This window comes from Pogoniulus pusillus, chromosome 30, assembly GCF_015220805.1.
Source record: "Pogoniulus pusillus isolate bPogPus1 chromosome 30, bPogPus1.pri, whole genome shotgun sequence".
NCBI lineage: Eukaryota > Metazoa > Chordata > Aves > Piciformes > Lybiidae > Pogoniulus > Pogoniulus pusillus.
Genome location: NC_087293.1, coordinates 1,197,452 through 1,215,988, shown reverse-complemented (window position 1 = coordinate 1,215,988; position 18,537 = coordinate 1,197,452). Strand labels below are relative to the sequence as shown.

At 63.8% G+C, this 18,537-nt stretch overlaps 1 protein-coding gene across 6 annotated transcripts in view; it reads left to right on the top strand.

Annotated features, from left to right (window-relative positions):
* The window catches only part of AIFM3 (apoptosis inducing factor mitochondria associated 3), a 66,221-nt gene that overhangs the window by 46,811 nt on the left and 873 nt on the right, over window positions 1-18,537 (top strand). For 3 of the 6 annotated variants that reach the window (XM_064168477.1, XM_064168480.1, XM_064168478.1), the window contains 9 exons: window positions 2,303-2,433; window positions 6,175-6,290; window positions 6,600-6,671; window positions 6,964-7,027; window positions 7,722-7,798; window positions 9,350-9,467; window positions 11,251-11,349; window positions 13,365-13,440; window positions 17,500-17,604. In XM_064168477.1, the coding sequence (XP_064024547.1) occupies window positions 2,303-2,433; window positions 6,175-6,290; window positions 6,600-6,671; window positions 6,964-7,027; window positions 7,722-7,798; window positions 9,350-9,467; window positions 11,251-11,349; window positions 13,365-13,440; window positions 17,500-17,604 (858 nt within the window). Of the gene's footprint in view, window positions 1-2,302; window positions 2,434-6,174; window positions 6,291-6,599; window positions 6,672-6,963; window positions 7,028-7,721; window positions 7,799-9,349; window positions 9,468-11,250; window positions 11,350-13,364; window positions 13,441-17,499; window positions 17,605-18,537 lie in introns of those variants that run through there. The other 3 variants (XR_010307859.1, XM_064168479.1, XM_064168481.1) reach the window with 3 other exon arrangements.

Below are 18,537 nucleotides of genomic sequence, written 5' to 3'. Positions count from 1 at the left end.
GGAAGCATCACCTGGGGAAGAAACACTGCAGAGCAGCCAGGGCAGGGACTTGTGTGGCCCCCTGATGGGCCAGCAACAACTGCAGCAGCAACCCAGCCCTGGAGGCTGCTGCTGGGCTGTGCAGCACTGCAGGCAGGGTTCCAGCTGTGCAGCACTGCAGGCAGGGCTCCAGCTATGCAGCACTGCAGGCAGGGTGCCAGCTATGCAGCACTGCAGGCAGGGTTCCAGCTGTGCAGCACTGCAGGCAGGGTGCCATCTGTGCAGCACTGCAGACAGGGTGCCAGCTGCAGCACTGCAGGCAGGGTTCCATCTGTGCAGCACTGCAGGCAGGGTGCCATCTGTGCAGCACTGCAGACAGGGTGCCAGCTGTGCAGCACTGCAGGCAGGGTTCCATCTGTGCAGCACTGCAGGCAGGGTTCCAGCTGTGCAGCACTGCAGGCAGGGTGCCATCTGTGCAGCACTGCAGGCAGGGTGCCATCTGTGCAGCACTGCAGGCAGGGTGACAGCTGTAGCACTGCAGGCAGGGTGCCAGCTGTGCAGCACTGCAGTCAGGGCGCCAGCTGCAGCACTGCAGGCAGGGTGCCAGCTGTGCAGCACTGCAGGCAGGGTGCCAGCTGTGCAGCACTGCAGGCAGGGTGCCAGCTATGCAGCACTGCAGGCAGGGTGCCAGCTGCAGCACTGCAGGCAGGGTGCCAGCTGTGCAGCACTGCAGGCAGGGTGCCAGCTATGCAGCACTGCAGGCAGGGTGCCAGCTGCAGCACTGCAGGCAGGGTGCCAGCTGTGCAGCACTGCAGACAGGGTGCCAGCTGTGCAGCACTGCAGGCAGGGCTCCAGCTGTGCAGCACTGCAGACAGGGTGCCAGCTGTGCAGCACTGCAGGCAGGGCTCCAGCTGTGCAGCACTGCAGACAGGGTGCCAGCTGTGCAGCACTGCAGACAGGGTGCCAGCTGTGCAGCACTGCAGACAGGGTGCCAGCTGTGCAGCACTGCAGACAGGGCGCCATCTGTGCAGCACTGCAGGCAGGGTGCCAGTTGTGCAGCACTGCAGGCAGGGTTCTAGCTGCAGCACTGCAGGCAGGGCTCCAGCTGTGCAGCACTGCAGGCAGGGTGCCATCTGTGCAGCACTGCAGGCAGGGTGCCAGCTGCAGCAGCCACCTGGTGAGGTTCAGAGGAGGATGAAGCCTTTGGCAGCACTTCCAGGACCCTCAAGCAGGAGCTCCAGGTACTCTGGGTCAATGTTTTGAAGGCTCCTTAGGGATCTGGGTGGCCTGTCCCATGTCCAGGAGTTGGCTCTGCAGAGGCCAGGTAGCATTTAGGCTGATGGAAGTGTGTGGGGAGGGTGGCACTGAGCTGGCACAGCTCCAGCAGCCTGCCCTCAGAGCAGCTCCAGGAGCCTCCACCTGCAGAGCCTGATGGAACTTTACTGCCTGGCTGCAGGAGGTCTGCTGCAGGACAGAGGCAGCTCTCTGGGTCTCACTGAGCTTCTGCCAGCAGTTAAGCAGCAGCTTGCAGAGCAGCAGAGGGAGCTTATGGCAGCCTGGGCTGGGCACCCTGGGCAGACCCTGCCTCAGCAGAGGCCGTGGGCATGCCAGGGGATGGGCTGGGGATGTGCCCAGCTTACATCCCCAGCCCAGAGAGAGGTGCAAATGAGGGAAGGTTGAGATGCTGCTGGAGCCCAAGGAAGGAGGTCTGCAGTCCCTCCTGCCCCCATGGCCCAGGTGGCCAAGAGGGCCAACAGCATCCTGGCCTGGGTCAGCAGCAGTGGCCAGCAGCAGGGCAGGGATCACCTCCCTGGGCTGGGCACTGCTGGAGCCACTCCTCAAATCCTGGGGGCAGTTTTGGGCCACTCACTCCAAGGAGGACACTGAGGAGCTGGAGCAGGGCCAGAGAAGGGCAGCAAAGCTGGGGAAGGCTCTGGAGAGCAGGGCTGGGGAGGGGCAGCTGAGGGAGCTGGGGGGGTGCAGCCTGGAGCAGAGGAGCCTGAGGCAGAGCTCAGTGCTCTCTGCAGCTGCCTGAGAGGAGGCTGCAGCCAGGGCTCAGGTGAGAGAAGGAGAGGAAATGGCTTTAAGAGGAGGTTTAGGTTGGACATGAGGAACAGTTTCTTCCCCAGAAGGCTTGTCCAGGCCTGGCCCAGGGAGGTGATGGAATCCCCAGCCCTGGAGGGGTTTCAGAGCTGAGGTCCGTGGGTTGGTGGTGCCCTGGCAGTGCTGGGTTCAGGGTTGGATTGGGTAACCTGAAAGGTCTTCTCCAACCCAGAGGACTCCATGCAGAGCAGCTCCATCACTGCCAACCTCTGCTTTCCAGGCCCAAAGCTCTCAGCTGCAAAGGGAAGGAGGTGGAAAACGTCTTCAACATCCGGACACCTGAGGATGCCAACCGCGTGGTGAAGCTGGCAGCCAGCAAGAACGTGGTCATCGTGGGGGCATCCTTCCTGGGTGAGTGCCACCTGCAGCTGCCCCCCTGCTCCTGCAGACAGACCCTTAGAGTCAGAGTGGGATGGGCTGGAAGGGACCCCCAGAGCTCACCCAGCCCAAGCCTGCACTCAGCAGGGACATCCTCCACCAGAGCAGGCTGCCCACAGCCCTGCCCAGCCTCACCTGCAGCATCTCCAGGGCTGGGCCTCAGCCACCTCCCTGCAACCTGCTGCAGTGCTCCAGCAGCCTCCTGCTGCAGAGCTTCTTCCTCACAGCCAATCTGCATCTGCTCTGCTCTCATTCCAAACCACTGCCCTGCTGCTGTCCCTGCAGCCTGTGGGCACAGTCCCTCTGCAGCCTGCTTGCAGCCCCTGCAGGCACTGGCAGGCAGCTCTGAGCTCTGCCTGCAGCCTTCTCCTCTCCAGCCTCAACACCCTCAGCTCCCTCAGCCTGTGCCCACAGCAGAGCTGCTCCAACCCCCTGAGCATTTTCCTGTCCCTCCTCTGGAGCCTCTGCAGCAGGTTCAGGTCTCTCCTGTGCTGGGCTCCCACAGCTGCCCCCAGCCCTGCAGCTGAGCTCTCCCCAGAGCAGAGCAGAGCAGAGCAGAGCAGAGGGGCAGGAGCTCCTCTCTGCAGCTCTGCCCACACTGCTCTGGGTGCAGCCCAGGCTGCCCTTGGCCTGCTGTGCTGCCAGTGCCCACTGCTGGCTCCTGCCCAGCTTCTCCCCCACCAGCACCCCCAAGTGCCTCTCCTCAGGGCTGCTTTCTCTCTCCTCCTGCCCCAGCCTGCACTGGCACTGAGGATTGTTCTGGCCCAGGTGCAGGACTCTGCACTTGCTCTTGTTGGACCTCAGGAGGTTCACCTGTGCCCACCTCTGCAGCTTGTCCAGGGCCCTCTGGATGCCATCCTGTCCCTCTGGCATGTCAGCAGCACCACTCAGCTGGTGCCATCTGCACACTGCTGCTGGTGCCTCGACCCCACTGCCTGCAGCATTGACAACAGCAAACAGCTCAGGTCCCAGCAGGGACCCCTGAGGGACACCACTTGGCACTGCTCTCCAGCTGGGCTTGGAGCCATTGAGCACCACCCTCTGGATGCCACCATCCAGACAGTTCCTTCTGCTCCACCCAGCAGTTCCACATCTCTTATCCTGCCTTCCCCATCCCTGCCCAGTAAGAGCCAAGCCCTGCCCCAGCTGGACCTTAAGGTGGTTCCACCTCCAGCTCCAGGTGGGTGCTGAAGAAACTGACTGAAGAGGCTGAGCTGGCCCAGTCTGAAGGGCAAGTCTGGTCCTGGTGGCTGAGAGGCTTCACACCTCCTGTGCCTGAATTTGGCTCCTGATGGGAAGGCCTTGTTGGTAGGAGCCAACCTGGGGGCTGAGTTCTCTTTGGCTTCTTAGCAGGGGGCTGAAGGTTAAAAATGCACAAGAAGCACAGAGCCAGGGCAGGGCTGGGAGGGAGCTTAGAGAGCAGCCAGAGCAGGGCACCCAGGGCAGGGCACACACAGCACAGCCAGGGGGGCTTGGCAAGGCTCCAGAGCAGGAGACTCCACAGCCTCTCTGGGCAGCCTGCTCCAGGCTCCAGCACCCTCACAACAAACAACTTTCTCCTCAGCCTCACCTCCAACTTCCTGGCTCCCACCTTAGCCCTCTTGGGCCTTGTGCTGGCCCTGGGCACCCCCAGGCAGAGCCTGGCACCTTCATCCTGCCCCCAGCCCTCAGCTAGTGCCAGACATTGCTCAGGTCCCCTCTCAGCCTTCTCCTCTGCAGGCTGAGCAGCCCCAGGGCTCTCAGCCTTCCCCCACAGCAGAGCAGCATCTCCTAGACCAGACCAGACAGGAGCACTCAGAATGGTTCAGGTTGCAAAGGACCTCAAAGATTATCCAGTTCCAGCCCCCTGCCACATCCAGGTGGGTTTGAATATCTGCAGGAGGGATACTCCACAGCCCCCCTGGGCAGCCTGTGCCAGGCTCTGGAACCCTCACAGGTTTCCATGGAGCTTCCTCTGCCTCAGCTTGCACCCAGTGCCCTTGTGCTGGCACTGGACACCCCCCAGCAGAGCCTGGCTGCTGCTCCTGGCACTCACCTGCACTTCTTCCTCAGCAGCAGTGAGGGCAGCCCTCAGGCTCCTCTGCTGCAGGCTGAAGATCTCCTTCTGTTCCACTCCCTTGGGTGGTTCTTTTGCCTCCAAAGGCTTCTGGCAAGGGCAGGGTGGAACCAGATGATCTTGGAGGTGCCTTTGAGCTAAACCAGGAGCTGCTGGAAGTGGCTGTGGGCCCTGCAAGCCCTCACCACAAGTGGTTGTTGGGCAGGGAGCAGAGCAGCAAATGCTTGCAAGTTCTTTTGCTTCTTTTTAGAGGGGAAAAAAGAATCTCTGAGAGAAATCTCCAGAAGGCAGAGAACTGTTTGGGTGGGCAAAGCTCACCCAGCCCCACCCTGGGCACCAAACCATGGCCCCAGGTGCCATGGCCACACGGTTCTGGAGCACCTCCAGGCCAGGGGACTGCACCACCTGCCTGGGCAGCCTGTGCCAGTCCCTGACCACTCCTGCAGCAAAGAAGTTTTAACTCCTCTCCACCCTAACCCTCACCTGGCACAATTCCAGGGCATTTCCTCTCCTTCTCTCACCTGAGCCCAGGCAGCAGAGCCCAACCCCAGCTGGCTGCAGCCTCCTCTCAGGGAGCTGCAGAGAGCACTGAGCTCTGCCTCAGGCTCCTCTGCTCCAGGCTGCACCCCCCAGCTCCCTCAGCTGCCCCTCCCTACCCTGCTCTCCAGAGCCTTCCCCAGCTTTGGTGCCCTTCTCTGGCCCTGCCCCAGCTCCTCAGTGTCCTTCTGGGAATGGAGGCACAGAACTGCCCCCAGGAATCAATGTCCAGCCTCACCCTGAGTGCAGAGGCAGGATCACTGAGCTGATGTGCTCCCATGTGGGCTGCTGGCACCTCGGAGCACCCGAGAGAGCAGTCCCAAACCCTGCAGCTAGGAGCAGGAGAGGCCAGCACCAGGCATGCAGGACAGCAGTAAGGGGGATCTGCATCTCCTTGAACCTGCAGCCCCTTGAATCTGCAGCCCCTTGGCCCTGTAGCCCCTTGGCCCTGCAGCCCTTTGTCCCTGCATCCCCTTGGCCCTGCAGCCCTTGGCCCTGCAGCCCTTTGTACCTGCATCCCCTTGGCCCTGCAGCCCTTGGCCCTGCATCCCCTTGGCCCTGCAGCCCTTGGCCCTGCAGCCCTTTGTACCTGCATCCCCTTGACCCTGCAGCCCTTAGCCCTGCATCCTCTTGGACCTGCATCCCCTTGAACCTGAAGGCCCTTGGCCCTGCATCCCTTTGTCCCTGCAGCCCCTTGGACCTGCATCCCTTTGTCCCTACATCCCTTTGTCCCTGCATCCCTTTGTCCCTGCATCCCCATGGCCCTGCATCCCCTTGGCCCTGCATCCCCTTGGACCTGCATCCCCTTGGACCTGCATCCCTTTGTCCCTGCATCCCTTTGTCCCTGCATCCCCATGGCCCTGCATCCCCTTGGCCCTGCATCCCTTTGTCCCTGCATCCCTTTGTCCCTGCATCCCCATGGCCCTGCATCCCCTTGGCCCTGCATCCCTTTGTCCCTGCATCCCTTTGTCCCTGCATCCCCTTGGCCCTGCATCCCTTTGTCCCTGCATCCCTTTGTCCCTGCATCCCCTTGGCTCTGCATCCCCTTGGCTCTGCATCCCCTTGGCCCTGCAGCCCCTTGGCCCTTGGCCCTGCAGCCTCTCCTCCTGTGTGTCTCCCAGGCATGGAGGTCGCTGCCTACCTGTCGGAGAGGGCCCACTCGGTGTCCCTGGTGGAGCTGGAGGAAGTGCCCTTCAGGAGGTCGTTCGGGGAGAGGGTTGGCCGTGCCATGATGAAGGTGACCTGGCTCTGCCCTGCCGGGGGGTGGGGGCAGGGAAGGTTCAGCTGCTGCTGCTGGATCAGGCTGGCTGGGGGCAGTCCCCGGGCAGGACTGGGCTCTGCCTTCCCCCCTGTGGTCCTTGTGCTGCGCAGAACCTTCTGAACGCCCCGGGGGCAGAGGTGGTGCCAACCACCCAGCCCCCTCCCCGTTGCAAGGTGGAGGCGAGCCCGGAGGGTGGGCAGGGCAGGGGAGGGGGCACAGGGACGCTGGGAACGTGGGCGATTGGGGTCCTGACACCTTCTGCTCTGTCCCTTGTGCCCCCTCCAGATGTTTGAGAGCAACAGGGTGAAGTTCTACATGCAGACAGAGGTGTCAGAGCTGCGGGAGCAGGAGGGCAAGGTAGGGTGTGGGCAGGGGCACCGCCAGGGCATCCTCCCCAGGCTGCCTCTCCTTTCCCCACTGCCCTTTTGCCCTCTGCTCCACGAAGTTCCTCCCCCTGGCTGTACCCCCAGGAGCTGAGGTGCTCCAGCGTGGGCTGTGTGGTGCTGTCCTCACTGCCCCCTCCCGCTGCCAGCGGAGGAGCTGTGCCCTGGAGGAGCTGTGCCCTCCTCGTAGGGCAGGGCTGAAGCAGCAGGCAGCTCAGCCTGGCGCTGCCCGGGGGGGTGCCCTGACGCTGCCCTGTGTCCCGCAGCTGAAGGAGGTGGTGCTGAAGAGTGGCAAGGTGCTGCGTGCTGACGTCTGCGTCGTCGGCGTGGGTAAGGGGCAGTGCCCGCGGGCCGGGGGCGAGGTGGCACCGAGGGGCCCCAGGGGTGCTGCTGGTGCTGTGCCAGCCCTGCTGGGCTGCCACCCCTGAAGCGAAGCTGAGAAGCCTCCAGCCCAAAATGCAGCTGGAGATGTGGCTGGGAGCTGGCAGTGGCTCCAGGCAGAGCTCCCAGCCGGGTGCCAGGCTCAGCTGCCCTGGGTCACTCCTGTTAGAGGCTTCCCAGACTGGAACTGTCTCCCCTTGGGTTCTCTTCTCTGCACTGGCACTGCCCTAGCAGAGGGCATCTTTCTCCTTGCAGCTGGGGGGAAATCTCTCTCCTCACTGTAGCCTTCCCACTCACTGCAGGCCAGAAGACAGCCCCAGGCTGAGGCTTATTCTGGTTCTGACTGCTCTCATCTCTGAAGGCTGGGGGGAAAAAGGGGCAGAGGAGGACAATGAAAGCTGAGGGGAGCAGAGAAGCCCTGGCTGAGGGCTCCTGGGGGGCCCTGCTGCCCCTGCCAACCCCTGTGGAGGACAGGCTGCAGCGGTGCCCTGGAGAGCAGCCTGGACTCCAGGCGCTGGAGGTGCCGGGGGCTCAGTAGCTCCCTGCTGCTCCTGGAGCAGGCTGCAGCCTGGCCCTGGGCACATCCATCAGCCTTCGAGGCACCCCCAGGGCTCCTGTGCCCAGCCCCTGCCCTCTCCTGCAGGTGCAGTGCCTGCAACCAGCTTCCTGAAGCAGAGTGGCATCAACATCGACTCCAAAGGCTTCATCGTGGTCAACAAGGTGAGCTGGGAGCAGCTGCTGCCAGGGGCAGGGGCAGGAGGAGCTGAGGGGTCCCATCTCTGCTGAGCAATAGCTAAGGGCTGGGGGTGGGGGGGGAAGGATGGGGCCAGAGTCTGCTGGGTGGTGCTCAGTGAGGGGGCAGGAGGTACCTGGAGGACCCCAGGAGGCTCCAGCTGAGGAGGAGGTGTGAGGGTGCTGGAGGCCTGGAGCAGGCTGCCCAGGGAGCTTGTGGGGTGTCCTTCTCTGGAGGGATTCCAGCCCCCCCCGGCCAAGCTGCTGTGAGTGCCCTGCTGGAGCAGGGGGGGTTGGACTGGGTGAGCTCCAGAGGTCACATCTGACCCCCCCCTGCTGGGGTTCTGTGAGTCTGCCCTGGGCTGAGCTTTCCTGGGGCTCCAAGCTGCTGCCTCAGGGCACCCAGAGGTGCTGGCACCTTCACACCAGCCTGCTCCAGACCTTCCCAGCAAGGGAGGGGTTTGCAGATCCCTGCCCTGGGTGCTGTGGCTTGGAGCTGGCTCTGAGATGCCCTGGATTGGTGTTGGATATCTCAGGGGGGGAAGAAACTGAGGAAGCTCCACCTTTTGAAGGACCCCCAAGGGTCTCCTCTCTCCTCCCCACCACCAGTGCCTCCCATGCCAGTGCTGCTGGTGCTGATAGGTCCTGAGCAAGGACTGTGCCCATGGTGCTGGGACTCAGTGCCACCTAGCCCTGCATTCATTGCTCTTATGTGCCCTGAGCCAGGCTCAGAGGCTCCAGGACACCATCAGGAGCTCTGCTGCCTGCTAATTGGTGCCAGCACCTGAGGGGATCCTGCAGAAAGGCTGCAGAGGGACTTGTGTTGCTGTGTGCCCTCTCCTGGGCATGTCCTCACCTCAGGAGCAGTGTGGGCAGCAGGGTCAGGGCAGTCCTTCTGCCCTGTGCCCAGCACAGGTCAGGCCACCCCTGGAGTGCTGTGTCCAGGTCTGGGCTGCTCCATTGCAGAGAGATGCTGAGGTGCTGGAAGGTGCCCAGAGCAGGGCAGCAAGGCTGGGGAGGGGCCTGGAGCAGAGCCCTGTGAGGAGAGGCTGAGGGAGCTGGGGGGGTGCAGCCTGCAGCAGAGGAGGCTCAGGGCAGAGCTCATTGCTGTCTGCAGCTGCCTGCAGGGAGGCTGTAGCCAGGTGGGGTTGGGCTCTGCTGCCAGGCCCCCAGGGCCAGAAGAAGGGGACAGAGCCTGAAGCTGTGCCAGGGCAGGTTGAGGCTGGATGTTGTTAGGAAGTTCCTGGCAGAGAGAGTGATTGGCACTGGCATGGGCTGCCCAGGGAGGTGGTGCAGTGCCCATCCCTGGAGGTGTTGCAGCCAATCCTATCTGGGGCACTCGGTGCCAGGGGTTGGTTGATCAGAAGGGGTTAGGGGAGAGGTTGCACTCCATGGTCTCAGAGGTCTTTTGCAGCCTGTGGCTGTGGTTCAGAGGCTGTCTCTGTGTCCCTGGGGCAGGGGAAGCTCAGGAGCAGTCCCCTGCTTGTGCTGCCCCGGGGTGAGCCCCTCCCTGCTGCACTCCTCTGCTTGCCCCTGCAGATGATGCAGACCAACGTCCCTGGAGTCTTCGCCGCCGGCGACGCCGTCACCTTCCCGCTGGCCCTCAGGAACAACAAGAAGGTGAATGTCCCTCACTGGCAGATGGCACACATGCATGGTAGGTGCTCTGCACCCCCTCACGGGCACCAGCACACTGCTGCTGGCACAGAGACTCTCACAGGTGCCCCAGACATGCCCTTTGGCCAGAGGAGACAGGAGGCAGCAGGGCCCCGGGGTGGAGGAGCTGAACATTTGCAGACATAGAACCATAGAATGGGTCAGGGCTGGAAGGGACCACAAGGACCATCCAGTGCCAACCTCCTGCCATGCCCAGAGACACCCTACCCTGGAGCAGGCTGCCCACAGCCTCAGCCAGCCTGGCCTGAAACACCTCCAGCTATGGGGCCTCAACCACCTCCTTGGGCAAGCCCTGCCAGGCTCTCAGCTCCTCACCCACAGTCACCCAGCAGAGCATCTGCTGCTGTCCAGCACCAGAGGACCAGAGGAGCGTTTGGGTGGCAGGGACCTGCCACAGCCATCCAGACCAAGCCCCTGCAGCCAGCAGGGACATCCCCAGCCACAGCAGGTTGCCCCACACACCCTGCCCTGCACTGCTGCCAGCCCTGGGGCAGCTCCCGGCTCTCTGGGCAGCTCCCAGCTCTCTGGGCAGCTCCCAGCTCTCTGGGCAGCCTGGCACAGGCTCTGCCCACCCTCAGGGGCAAACATTTCTCCCTTCTCTCCACTCTCCATCTGCATCTTTCGGTCCAAACCCTCCCCCCTTGCCCTGGCACCACAGGCCCTGCTCAGGAGCCTGTCCCCAGCTCTCTGCTCAGCCTCTCCCAGCACTGCCAGGCCCCCAGGAGGTCTCCCTGGAGCCTTCTCCCGTCCAGGCTGCACCCCCCCTACTCTGCCAGCCTGGCCCTCTGCAGCCTGCTCTGGCTGGAGCTGTCCCTGCTGCCTGCAGGGGGTTGGACAAGATGCCCTTGGAGGGTCCCTTCTAACCTGATGCCATCTGTGACCCTGTGTGGTTTTGAGTGGGCAGGAGCAGCCCCAGCCCAGCCGTGCCCATGTGCTGCTTTCCCTTCTTGGTGCTGGTTGCTCTTTAGCAGAAGGGGCTTGGCCTGCAATGCTCTGGGACTGGAGGTGTTGGGTCACAGGCCCCAGGGGGGGTGGGGTGGGAAGGGACCTCTGGAGAGCTCCCAGTGCCCCCTGCCAGGGCAGGAGCAGAGAAGCCAGCACAGGTGGCACAGGAACACATCCAGGCAGGGCTGGGAAGGCTCCAGAGAAGGAGACTCCACAGCCTCTCTGGGCAGCCTGTGCCAGGCCTCTGGGAGCCTTCCAGCCCAGAAGCTCTTCCTCACCTTGAGCTGCAGCTTCCTGGGCTGCACTTTGCACCCAGTGCCCTTGTCCTGTGCCAGGGCACAAGTGAGCAGAGGCTGTCCCTGTGCCTGCCTCCCTGCCCCCAGCCCTCAGCTAGTGGCAGACATTGCTCAGGTCCCCTCTCAGCCTTCCCCTCTGCAGGCTAAGCAGCCCCAGGGCTCTCAGCTCTGCTCCTCAGGCAGGCTCAGGCCCTGCAGCATCCTTGCAGCCCTGCCCTGGCCTCTCCCCAGCAGATCCCTGTCCCTCCTGGCCTGGGCAGCCCAGCCCTGGGGGCACCATTGCAGCTGTGTGCTGAGCAGGGCAGAGCAGAGGGGCAGGAGAAGCTGCCTGCATCTGCTGCCCACCCTCTCCTGAGTGCCCCCCAGGAGCCCATTGGGCTTCCTGGCCAGCAGGGCACATTGGTGCCCATGCAGTGCTTTTTGCCCTCCAGGAGTCCCAGGTCCTCTGCAGGCTGCTGGTGCTGGCTGTGCAGAGAGCAGGCAGCACAGAGCTCCTCCTCAGCCTGCCCCTTGCCCCTGCAGGCCGCGTGGCTGCCCTGAACATGCTGGCACACGGCGTGGAGCTCAGCACCGTGCCCTACCTCTGGACTGCCATGTTCGGCAGGAGCATTCGCTACGCCGGTGAGAGCCTGCCCGCAGCTGCCCTGCGCTGCACTGCTGCCCCTGCACTGCTGCCCTGCGCTGCACTGCTGCCACTGCACTGCTGCCGTGCGCTGCACTGCTGCCCCTGCACTGCACTGCTGCCACTGCGCTGCGCTGCTGCCCCTGCGCTGCACTGCTGCCCCTGCACTGCACTGCTGCCCCTGCGCTGCTGCCCCTGCACTGCTGCCCCTGCGCTGCTGCCGCTGTGCTGCTGCCGCTGCACTGCTGCCCCTGCGCTGCACTGCTGCCACTGCGCTGCTGCCCTGCGCTGCACTGCTGCCCTGTGCTGCACTGCTGCCCTGCGCTGCTGCCCTGCGCTGCACTGCTGCCCCTGCGCTGCTGCCGCTGCACTGCTGCCCCTGTGCTGCGCTGCTGCCACTGCGCTGCTGCCCTGCGCTGCACTGCTGCCCCTGCACTGCGCTGCTGCCACTGCGCTGCTGCTGATGCTGCCCTGCACTGCCCTGCTGCCACTGCACTGCTGCTGATGCTGCCCCTGCACTGCTCTGCTGCCCCTGCACTGCTCTGCTGCCACTGCGCTGCTGCTGCTGCTGCCCCTGCACTGCCCTGCTGCCACTGCACTGTTGCTGCTGCCCTGCACTGCCCTGCTGCCACTGCGCTGCTGCTGCCGCCCCTATACTGCACTGCTGCCACTGCGCTGCTGCCACTGCGCTGCTGCTGCCCTGCGCTGCTGCCGCTGCCCTGTGCTGCTGCTGCTGCCCCTGCACTGCACCGCTGCTGCTGCTGCACTGCGCTGCTGCTGCCCCTGCACTGCACTGCTGCCTCTGTACTGCTGCCACTGCACCGCTGCTGCTGCTGCACTGCACTGCTGCTGCTGCCCTGCACTGCCCTGCCACTGCGCTGCTGCTGCTGCTGCCCTGTGCTGCTGCTGCTGCCCCTGCACTGCACTGCTGCCACTGCACTGCTGCTGCCCCTGCCCTGCACTGCTGCTGCTGCCCCTGCACTGCTGCCCCTGCACTGCTGCTACTGCCCCTGCACTGCACTGCTGCCCCTGTGGTACTACTGCTGCCCCTGCGGTACTACTGCTGCCCCTGCACTGCCCTGCTGCCACTGCACTGTTGCTGCCCTGCACTGCTGCCACTGCACTGCTACTACTACTGCCCCTGCACTGCTGCCCCTGCACTGCTGCTACTTCTGCACCTGCCCTGCACATGCCACCCTGTGCTGCTGCTACCCCTGCACTGCTGCTGCCCTGCACTGCTGCTGCTGCCCCTCCCCTTCTGGGCACCCTCCACACTGACCTCTGCCTTGGGTCTGCTTCGATGCCTACTGCCTGAGGGGTTTGCTATCTCCAGAGCCTGCCAGCTGGTGGCTGTGGGTGCAGGGCCAGAGGGAGAGCTGTGCTCCTGAGGGGTGTGTTCAGCACCAGCAGAGCCTCCCTCAGCTGGCACACACTGTCCTAGAGCCACAGAGTGGGCTGGGCTGGAAGGCAGCTCCAGAGCTCACCCAGCCCAAGCCTGCACTCAGCAGGGACATCCTCCACCAGAGCAGGCTGCCCACAGCCCTGCCCAGCCTCACCTGCAGCATCTCCAGGGCTGGGCCTCAGCCACCTCCCTGCAACCTGCTGCAGTGCTCCAGCAGCCTCCTGCTGCAGAGCTTCTTTCTCACAGCCAATCTCCATCTGCTCTGCTCTAGTTTGAAGCCATTGCCCCATGTCCTGTCACTGCAGCCTTCATGAACAGTCTCTCTCCATCCCTGAACTAGCTCCAGGCTGTGGGCAACCTGATCTAGTGGAGGATGTCCCTGCTGACTGCAGAGGGGTTGGACTGGATGATCTCTGGAGGTCCCTTCCAGCCCAGACCATTCTGTGGCACCTCTCTGAACAAGAGGGGGATGCCCTTTGGTGCCCTCATTGGCAGGTGCTGGCCTCTTGATGACTGCAGGATGCTCCTCTGCAGCTCTGGGTTGACAGATTCTGTCTTAGGGGCTAGAGCTGGAGCCCTGAGCTGCTGCTGAACCTCCTCCTCTGCTTGCAGGCCACGGGGAAGGCTTTGATGATGTTGTCATCCAGGGGGACTTGGACGAGCTCAAGTTTGTGGCATTTTACACCAAGTGAGTCTTTGTCTGCACCTCCCTGCACAGGCAGAACAGATCCACACAACTGTTTGGGTGGGCAAAGCCTCCAAGCTCAGCCAGCCCCACACCAACCCAGCCCCACCCTGGGCACTAAACCATGGCCCCAAGTGCCCTGGCCACATGGTTCTGGAACACCTTCATGCCTGGGCACTTCACCACCTCCCTGGGCAGCCTCTGCCAGTCCCTGACCACTCTTGCAGTAAAGGATTTTTTCTCCTCTCAACCTAACCCTGCCCTGGCACAATTCCAGGACATTTCCTCTCCTTCTCTCACCTGAGCCCAGGCAGCAGAGCCCAACCCCAGCTGGCTGCAGCCTCCTCTCAGGCAGCTGCAGAGAGCACTGAGCTCTGCCTCAGGCTCCTCTGCTCCAGGCTGCACCCCCCAGCTCCCTCAGCTGCCCCTCCCCACCCTGCTCTCCAGACCCTTCCCCAGCTTTGCTGCCCTGCTCTGGCCCTGCTCCAGCTCCTCAATGTCCTACTTGGAGTGAGTGGCCCAGAACTGCCCCCAGGATTTGAGGTGTGCCCTCAGCAGTGCCCAGTCCAGGGGCACCATCCCTGCTCCTGCTGCCCACAGCAGTGCCTCAGGCACTGCCTGTCTGTCAACCAGCATCAACCAACCCCTCCAGGCCCTCTGCCAGCAGAGAGGTTTTGTTGCCTCTGTCCCAGGCCAGTGTGAAGGCAATGCCCACAGAGCCTCCTCATGCCTGCAGCTGGAGAACAGGCTGGTGAGGGTGAGCCCAGGGAGGGGAAGCTCTGCCTGCCCTGGCACCCAAACCGCCTGGCAGCAGCGCTCAGGCAGGGCCTGGCAGGGAGCTCTTGGCAGGAGCCATCTCCTGCCCTGCACAGATCATCTCACCAGGGCTTGCTGTCCCTTGCTCAGAGTCCCTTCTGGCCTCCCTTCGGTGCCCCCCTCCCTGTGGGTGGCCTCCATGGCTCCAGGACAGGGCCTGGCAGGTGGAGGTGTCTGCCTGGCACAGGGCTCGCTGGCACGAGCCAGCCACATGTCCTCTTTCCCCTGCTGCCTGTGCACCTCGGGCACAAACCTGGGGCTGCAGCATCTGCTGGCACTCAGGGGGCAGGCACATGGACCTCAGCTTGCTGGCACCTTGGCCAAGGCATCAGCAGTGTGGGCAGAGCTTCTGCGAGGGACATCCACTCTGAGAGCCACCACTGTGGGGCTGTCACTGCTCACCCTCTGGCACATCAACCACAGAACTGCCCAGCAGCACTGGCACAGCTTCACAGTTGGCACTGGGCTGGAAGGGACCCTCCAGGGGCATCCTGCCCACCCCTGCAGGCAGCAGGGACAGCTGCAGCCAGGGCAGGCTGCACAGGGACACAGCAAGGCTCAGCTTGGATGGCTGCAGGGATGGGGCCTCAAGCACAGCCCTGGGCAGCCTGGGCCAGGCTCTCCACACCCTCCCTGGGCACAGCTTCCTCCTGGTGCCCAACCTACCTCTGCCCTGCTCCACTGCCAAACCACTGCCCTGGGCCTGTGCCCACAGCCCCTTCTGAGCAGTCCCTCCCCAGCCTGCCTGCAGCTCCCCTGCAGCTCCTGCAGTGCAGCTCTGAGCTCTGCCTGCAGCCTTCTCCTCTGCAGGCTGCACAGCCCCAACTCTGCCAGCCTGTGCCCACAGCAGAGCTGCTCCAGCCTCTGAGCATCTCTGTGGCCTCCTCTGGAGCCTCTGCAGCAGGTTCAGGTCTCTCCTGTGTTGGGCTCCCACAGCTGCCCCCAGCCCTGCAGCTGAGCTCTCCCCAGAGCAGAGCAGAGCAGAGCAGAGGGGCAGGAGCTCCTCTCTGCAGCTCTGCCCACACTGCTCTGGGTGCAGCCCAGGCTGCCCTTGGCCTGCTGTGCTGCCAGTGCCCACTGCTGGCTCCTGCCCAGCTTCTCCCCCACAGGCACCCCCAAGTGCCTCTCCTCAGGGCTGCTTTCTCTCTCCTCCTGCCCCAGCCTGCACTGGAACCGAGGCTCTCTCTGACCCAGGGGCAGGACCTGGCACTTGGCCTTACATCTGCCCTGGTGCTCTGGGAGGAGCAGCCTGTGTAGCTACCCAGAGGTGGGCACTGCCCCCTTGGAGGAGGTCATCAGGAGGAGGATGTGGAGCAGCATCAACGAAGGGTGCCCCAGGGAAATCCTGACCACTCACTGCTCCACTTCCCTGGCACAGGGCAGCAGCTCAGGGCTCTCCTGGCAGCTGCTGAGCCCTTTGCTGATGCCAACCTTTTTATCCTCCATCAGATCCAAGTTGCAGGTTTTTTCCCCACAGATGCCAGGGTGCCCAGAGCTGTCTCCATCCCATGGGCACCCTACTGATGTTCACCACACAGCTTGTGAGCATCAGCGACAGCACAGTGGGGCCAGCCTCGGTGCCAGCTCTGAGCCCTCTCCTGTCCCTTGTCCCACGCTGCCAGCCTCGGTGCCAGCTCTGAGCCCTCTCCTGTCCCTTGTCCCACGCTGCCAGCCTCGGTGCCAGCTCTGAGCCCTCTCCTGTCCCTTGTCCCACGCTGCCAGCCTCGGCGCCAGCTCTGAGCCCTCTCCTGTCCCTTGTCCCACGCTGCCAGCCTCTATGCCAGCTCTGAGCCCTCTCCTGTCCCTTGTCCCACGCTGCCAGCCTCGGTGCCAGCTCTGAGCCCTCTCCTGTCCCTTGTCACACACTGCCAGCCTCGGTGCCAGCTCTGAGCCCTCTCCTGTCCCTTGTCCCACACTGCCAGCCTCTGTGCCAGCTCTGAGCCCTCTCCTGTCCCTTGTCCCACGCTGCCAGCCTCGGTGGCAGCTCTGAGCCCTCTCCTGTCCCTTGTCCCACGCTGCCAGCCTCTGTGCCAGCTCTGAGCCCTCTCCTGTCCCTTGTCCCACACTGCCAGCCTCTGTGCCAGCTCTGAGCCCTCTCCTTTCCCTTGTCCCACGCTGCCAGCCTCTGTGCCAGCTCTGAGCCCTCTCCTGTCCCTTGTCCCACGCTGCCAGCCTCGGTGCCAGCTCTGAGCCCTCTCCTGTCCCTTGTCCCACGCTGCCAGCCTCGGTGCCAGCTCTGAGCCCTCTCCTGTCCCTTGTCCCACGCTGCCAGCCTCTATGCCAGCTCTGAGCCCTCTCCTGTCCCTTGTCCCACGCTGCCAGCCTCTGTGCCAGCTCTGAGCCCTCTCCTGTCCCTTGTCCCACGCTGACAGCCTCTGTGCCAGCTCTGAGCCCTCTCCTGTCCCTTGTCCCACGCTGCCAGCCTCGGTGCCAGCTCTGAGCCCTCTCCTGTCCCTTGTCCCACGCTGCCAGCCTCTATGCCAGCTCTGAGCCCTCTCCTGTCCCTTGTCCCACGCTGCCAGCCTCTGTGCCAGCTCTGAGCCCTCTCCTGTCCCTTGTCCCACGCTGCCAGCCTCGGTGCCAGCTCTGAGCCCTCTCCTGTCCCTTGTCCCACGCTGCCAGCCTCGGTGCCAGCTCTGAGCCCTCTCCTGTCCCTTGTCCCACGCTGCCAGCCTCTGTGCCAGCTCTGAGCCCTCTCCTGTCCCTTGTCACACACTGCCAGCCTCGGTGCCAGCTCTGAGCCCTCTCCTGTCCCTTGTCCCACACTGCCAGCCTCTGTGCCAGCTCTGAGCCCTCTCCTGTCCCTTGTCCCACGCTGCCAGCCTCGGTGGCAGCTCTGAGCCCTCTCCTTTCCCTTGTCCCACGCTGCCAGCCTCTGTGCCAGCTCTGAGCCCTCTCCTGTCCCTTGTCCCACACTGCCAGCCTCTGTGCCAGCTCTGAGCCCTCTCCTTTCCCTTGTCCCACGCTGCCAGCCTCGGTGCCAGCTCTGAGCCCTCTCCTGTCCCTTGTCCCACGCTGCCAGCCTCGGTGCCAGCTCTGAGCCCTCTCCTGTCCCTTGTCCCACGCTGCCAGCCTCTATGCCAGCTCTGAGCCCTCTCCTGTCCCTTGTCCCACGCTGACAGCCTTGGTGCTCCCCCTTGGGCCGGGTGTCTCTTTGCTTCCCTCCCCCCCCCAGCATGGTGCTTTTTGGGTGATGGGGCTGGGGCTGCCCAGAGCTGCCCTGACCTCTGCTCTGCCCTGCCCCAGGAGTGACGAAGTGGTGGCCGTGGCCAGCATGAACTACGACCCCATCGTGTCCAAGGTGGCTGAGGTGCTGGCAGCCGGCAGAGCCATCCGGAAGCGAGACGTGGAGTAAGTAGAGGCTGCAGGCAGCAGCTGTGCCAGGGCAGGGCACCAGGGGGTGCAGCGCAGCCTGAGCGCTCTGAGCCAGGGCCCCGGCGGGCACTGCGCGTCTGGCATCCTGCACACAGGGGAGGTCTCTTCAACAGCAGGATCCAGGTTACAGAACTGTGGCATCCCAGACTGGTTTAGGTTGGAAGGGACCTGGCAAGGTCGTGCAGTGCAACCCCTCTGCAGTCAGCAGAGACATCCCCAACCAGGGCAGGTTGCTCAGAGCCCCAGACAGCCTCACCTGGAAAGGTTCCAGGAAGAGAACACCTCCTGCCTCTCTGGGCAGCCTGGGCCAGGCTCTCCCCACCCTCAGGGGCAAACATTTCTCCCTTTTCAGTCTCTCTTTCTGAGACTCAAACCATGCCCCCTTGCCCTGGCACCACAGGCCTTGCTCAAAACTCTGTCCCCAGCTCTCTGCTCAGCCTCTTCCAGCACTGCAAGGCCACCAGAAGGTCTCCCTGGAGCCTTCTCTTGTCCAGGCTGCACACCCCCAGCTCTGCCAGCCCCCAGCAGAGCCCTGCCAGGCCTCTGGGGAATGCTTGCACAGGCTTGGTGGGGCAGTGGCTCACTGCCATCAGGTGCTGGCACTCCACTGAGGCAGCACTGCCTGGTGCAGAGGGTGGGTGAAGAATTGCTGTGCTGGAAGGCAAATGCTGGGGAGGTGATTATAGCCAGGAAGGAGCCCTTTGAGTGGGGATGAGAGCTGAGGAGGGAATGTGGGTCCCTGTCCTTGGGCTGTCCCTGGAATGTCAAAAGCTGAGAGAGAAGCACTCCCAGTCCCCAGGCAGCCCAGAGCCAGCTTCGACACCTGGGGCACCTCTGGAGGAGGAGGAGGATGCCAAGAGACCACCCAGCCACCAGTACCCAGGATAGGGCTGTGCCCAGGATAGGGCT